At 36.7% G+C, this 5,457-nt stretch overlaps 1 protein-coding gene across 1 annotated transcript; it reads right to left on the bottom strand.

Moving 5' to 3' along the window:
• Nucleotides 1-1,462: 1,462 nt before the first annotated feature.
• aqp11 (aquaporin 11) lies at nucleotides 1,463-4,003 on the bottom strand. Its single transcript, XM_055174816.2, has 3 exons — nucleotides 3,304-4,003; nucleotides 2,888-3,004; nucleotides 1,463-2,197 (listed from the first exon to the last, which is right to left on the bottom strand). The coding sequence occupies exons 1-3, from the start codon at nucleotides 3,899-3,901 to the stop codon at nucleotides 2,097-2,099; spliced, it is 816 nt and encodes a 271-aa protein (XP_055030791.1). The 5' UTR covers nucleotides 3,902-4,003; the 3' UTR covers nucleotides 1,463-2,096.
• Nucleotides 4,004-5,457: the final 1,454 nt, after the last annotated feature.

Here is a 5,457-nt window from a genome sequence, read left to right as displayed (position 1 = left end):
TAAACTGTAATTCTTTGGGGGGTTTTCTAAACACCAAATGGCCAAATTCAACACATAACATCAATATCAAAAAACAATTTAAATCAAATTTAGCTCATAATTTATGTGAATTTTCATACAAATTTAATATTTTACAGGCGAGCTAATGGTGTAGTTGAGGAATTGAGTGGTAAACGGGTATTCATATCTCCCAAAACACAGCATTAATGTTATTTGTATCATTAAAATGTATTTATTTTTGTAATCACTCTTTTAATTTCATTTTTTACCCCCGCGGAACTATAACGTATAGGGGCTTATGAAGGTTAATGAAGGTTATGCATAAAGTGATAGTTTGTGTTATTTCTGTCTCTCTTAATCCTTTACAGATTACAATAGCGAACACAGACATAGACATCCAACCCATCAGGCTGAGAATGTAACATACAGGAACACTTGATAAACTTATGAATGTTCAATGTTTCTCTACAGTGTAACAATGTACTCTCATAGTTATTCTCTGTAAATGTAAAATTTATAATTTTCTTCAACAATGACCTCGGTCATGGTTCATTAATGATACACCGTACACTCATGCACAGCATTTTAAATGTCATAAATTAACTACTATGTTTGTCACTTTGTTTTTGTAAATCTTGGTTTCTCACAGTGTGAGAATGAACACACAAATTTGTGTTTTGCACTGGGTGGAGATCAGTTTTAAACGGTCAAAGGTTTATCACGTGACTAGAAACTATTTCACAACAACTGATCTCTCAGGTTAAAAAAAGCAAACACTGGATTTCTGGTTTATACGTTTAATTAAAAACAGACTAATAAATAGATCTTTAATACAGCTTCATTTTCATCTCCAGACACAGGATAGTGTTTTATGCCATTCTGCATTTCACAGATCTCCAAGTACAGCCAGTTATTAAATACAAAACAGTTCAAAGGCACTATAAAAGGTCCATATCATACCTACTGATACACTGTAAAAAATACTTTGCCGCCTTAAATTTTTTTGCTAAATCAACTCAGATTCACAAGTCATGTCAACAGAGATGAGTTGTCACAACTTAAAAAATATAGTTGAGAAAAGTCAACTTAATTTAATAAGTTATAACAACTCACCTGTAGTTATAATATAACAACTGATCTCTAGTCAAGATAAATAATAGTAAGTTGAAATGACTTGTAAATCCGAGCTGATTCAACAAAAAAATGTTAAGGCAGCAAAGCATTTCTACAGTGTAGGTACAAATCATCGCTAGATAAACAGAATTAAAAATGACATCCCAACAGTGCTGTAAGAATGCTTTAAAGTGTCTTACTCCAGGAATGTATGACTAAAAATCAACGTAACAAATTAAATGTGTAGCGAGGTAAATATTACAGTGAGAAATTGATTTAAAAACCATAAAAGGTAAAATGTCAAACAGTCATTATTTTATCTCAGTTTAGACAGCATGTGCTTTTTATGAAGTCATTGTGCATATGCATTTTTATTTCATTTAAAAGTTTAACTTTTAAGACATTAACAAACCTGAAAGTATTAATCAACCAGTTAGTCCCTTAAAACTATCAACATTATGGGGTGGTTTCCCAGACAGGGATTATCTAAAGCCAGGACTTAGTTTAATTAGGAAATATAACTAGTTTTAACAAATATGCCTCAGTAAAAACATTACTTGTGTGCATTTTGAGGCTAAACAAAGGGCACTGATGTATTTTAAGATATGTCAGTGCAAGTTGTTTTCAGTTTGGACAGCTCTTACATTTAGTTTAGTCCAGGACCAGTCTAATCCCTGTTCGGGAAAACTGCTCCTAAGAATAATTGAGATGGTCTTGAGAAATGAGACTAATAGGCATGGATTCACAGACAAGGCTTTGCTAAAGCCAGCACTAGGCCTAAGTTAAATGAAGATGTTTAAGCATCTTTAATAAAATCAATGATAATGGCATATTTTAAGATCTATCAAGTCAGTTTCAGTTAAGATTGATTTAAGGACTAGCCTTAAGCCTGGTCTGTGAAACCAGGGGATAGTGTCATAATACTTTGTGCATTCACAGTACTTAACATAAGTAAAAGTAACCTTTTAAAATATCACATTCATTTACTTAATCTTTTTCTTGAGTCCATCGGAGTTTGGAATTGTGCTTTTTCCGGAAAAGACCGGCATCACTTTCTCACAAAGCAGCAGAGAGACGATCATACCTGAACGAGATGGCCATAGTAGAAAACAGTGTGAAAATTACTCACACAACATTTACAGTAATACACTACCTTTCCATTAAAATGACTTGTAGTGCATTTAAAGGTGCAGTGTGTAAATTTAGCGGCCTTTAGTGGTGAGGTTGCTAATTGCAACCAACGGCTCAGTCCATTGCCTAACCCTTGCTTTTGAAATGCATAAAGATGCTATGATAGCCACCACCAGACAAACATTTCATCGTCGGAGACAACTTAGTAAAAAGGTTTGTCCGTTAAGGGCTTCTGTAGAAACATGGAGGCACAAAATGGTCACTTCCATGTAAGGGGACCCTCGGTGTATGTAGACAAAAACGTTATAAAAACATAACGGTTCATTTTAACAGGTCTTTACACACCACTGATAATATAGTTTTGTATATTATTTTGCATTTCTTTCAAGAGATCGTTCTAAAAATTACACACTGCACCTTTAAAATATACATTTTATCAGTATTTGTGATTCCTGGAAATCAAACCCATGACAAAACAAAAGAAAATCAATGTAACTTGGATCTCTTCATCCACAAACGGCACCTATATTTGGGAGTCTTTGCACTTTGGAAATACATAGTGCTGTTACAATCTCAAAAAGCACTCTTCTCCAAAACGTTGCAAAATGCCTTGAATGTGTATTATTTTTGTAGTAATACTCACCTAGTATTGGTCCCAGCCAGTACACAAAGCTGTATTCTGTGAATGTATTCCCAGGACAGGGAAACTGGATTGAGAAGGCAAGTGCCGGATTGAACACGGCCCCAGTGAGGTGTCCACCTTTACCAAAACAAACACTTCATTAACAGTAGAGGCTTTTCTCTGCTTCTGATGTTATTATAACGTTATTACTAGATATATGAAGCCTAGATTCTTATATGAATTAACTGCAACAAACTAACTGATTGATTTTGCAATATTTGACATTGATCTGTCATTGTACAAAACAGTGCACACAGGTCATTGCCACCCTTTTAAAAAGTACAAAATATCAGATGGCAATAAGTAAGTGCATATAAATCAATATGTTTACTTCCAAAATAATAAAACCATGGTACTTTTGGCTGGTGCACACACACCTGCATAGACTAAAGTTGTGATGACTGCTGCTATGGCAGGAACTCGATAAATCTCCTGGATTTTATCCACGTTAGAGACAGAGGTGTGCATCACGAGCGCGCAGGCCAGCTCCACCGCAGCGGCCTGGGCCAGAGGGGCATTGATGGGGTTGTTCGTGCATTTAAAGCTCGTCAGTTTGTGCTGCGCGTGCAGGTCAGAAAGAGAAAGCGCCCACGCGTGGGGCATCGCGCCGCGCGCCAGCACAGCTGCTATCAGCTGGCACGAGATCCGCGCCAGCGCGCGCCGGCCGGTGAGAGTCCCGCGCCAGAGCTGCTCCACGACCCCCACGGGGTTGCACATCGCGCCGTGGAATGAAAGTCCGTGGACCACCGATATCAAATACGTGCACGTCAACCCGACGCTCGGCTCCAGTCCGCCAACCTCCGAGAGGAGCTTTAATTCGTGCGTGCACGCGCACAACTGAAACGTAGAAATTAACTCCAGCGCGTAGATGCTGCCGTTTCGGTTCGGAAATAGATATAAGGCCGTTCTCCTCGCCACCTCGCTAAAAACTACAATCCCCACCAGTAGGGACAGAGAGACGCTGAGATCGGACATCGCGCCTCCTTTGCTCGGCCCTTTCTCCTCTAATAATCGTCCTAAACTCTCCGATCCAGTCAGACAACTTTCGACCAGACCCGCCTCAACACTTCGGAGCCCGCCTTCTTTACTTTAGAACGTACAAATCGTCGGAGACTTAGTTTATGAATATTAATTACGTTGATGACGTTGATTCGAGTGTTGATGTACGTCTCATAAATATGTATGAATATGCCTTTGTCAGGTAGGCTTAAATAATGTAACGTTTTGCGTTGTATTTATATATTTATGAGTCAAACCACGCCTTATTATGATTCATAATAAAACGGTGTTGTTGCCAGGAAAGACAATTTATCTGCAATATGAATTTTTGTGATAAAAAATGTACAGATAGAGTTGTAAACATGTCATTATGCAGGCATGTTACCCAAATATGTTTTGAAAGATTTTGATACATTAGAAATTAAACAAATTAGAAACATTTATTTGTTTCTACCTCTTCCTTTAAAGGCGTCAACTTTAAATTTTAAATGAAATTGATCCAACAATCGAATTTCTAAGATTAAGATTTAATTTTGATGTGAATAACTGTGTTTTTTGTGAGACATATATTGAAACTTTAGATCACGTTTTTTTCTTTGTGAAATGATACAGCCCTTTTGGAGAGATGTTCAGAGTTGGTAACAGGTTAATGAGATTATACGCCCACCCCTCACAATACAGCTAATCAAATTTGCTATATTTTTGGAAAACAAGGATTTACAGTTGGGTATCAATTTCTTGATCTATCTTGCAAAGTTTTTTATTCATAAATGTACATGGCACAAGCCCAACTTTAACCAGTGGTTAAATGTAGTTAAACTTATATACAAACCCTTAAAATTGGTTAATATAAGAAAGCCCTGAAATTGATTTTACTGTTTACAAGGTCATTAGAGTAAGCCTCTTTTATAGTGTTTTTTTTTTTTTTGGTGATGTTTATTATTTATTATTTTTATTATAATTTATTCAATGTTGAGTTTGTGCTCTTATTTTGTAGTTTTGTAATGTTGGTATGCTCAACCAAAGGCTGATCGATACTTATATATTCATTGTTGTATTCATATGCCTGGATTGTTTGTAAAGATGAAGTAATTCATAATAATAATAAAAATAATCTGCAAGATACTGTCCGTCTCTCAATCCAGAGGCTGCAGCTTCCAAAGGGTCGCATTTGTAGATTTTAAGATTGTATAATTTCAGAATATTAACCATTATCAAGTTGAATATTGTTCTTAGTTAATCGTAAAATGTTCGTTATGTGCTCACGACTTGCGAATGTAATGTTCAGGTAACTTAAATATACCAGGCTTGATGACGTATGCAGCCTGCTTATGCGTCCCCCGGAGGACGCAGCCTTCGGAATCGGATGGAGAAACGGCCAATGAAATTTCACAAATAATGTATGGAAGTCCGCATGGCAACAGACCAATGAGAATGCGTAACAATAATGACGATTCGTAATGATAGAGCGCATGCGCCAAAGCTGCTGAGATACCTCAAATGGCAAGGACATTATGTTAATATCAATAAGA

Source organism: Misgurnus anguillicaudatus, chromosome 15 (genome assembly GCF_027580225.2).
Source record: "Misgurnus anguillicaudatus chromosome 15, ASM2758022v2, whole genome shotgun sequence".
NCBI lineage: Eukaryota > Metazoa > Chordata > Actinopteri > Cypriniformes > Cobitidae > Misgurnus > Misgurnus anguillicaudatus.
This window is presented reverse-complemented; position numbering and strand designations above follow the sequence as displayed.

Coding starts and splice junctions, on each gene's coding strand:
- aqp11 (XM_055174816.2), bottom strand. CDS start 3,901: ATGTCCGATCTCAGCGTCTCTCTGTCCCTACTGGTGGGGATTGTAGTT. Junction 3,005..3,303: donor CACAACTTTAGTCTATGCAG/GTGTGTGTGCAC, acceptor GTTTTGGTAAAG/GTGGACACCTCACTGGGGCC. Junction 2,198..2,887: donor CTGGCTGGGACCAATACTAG/GTGAGTATTACT, acceptor CATCTCGTTCAG/GTATGATCGTCTCTCTGCTG.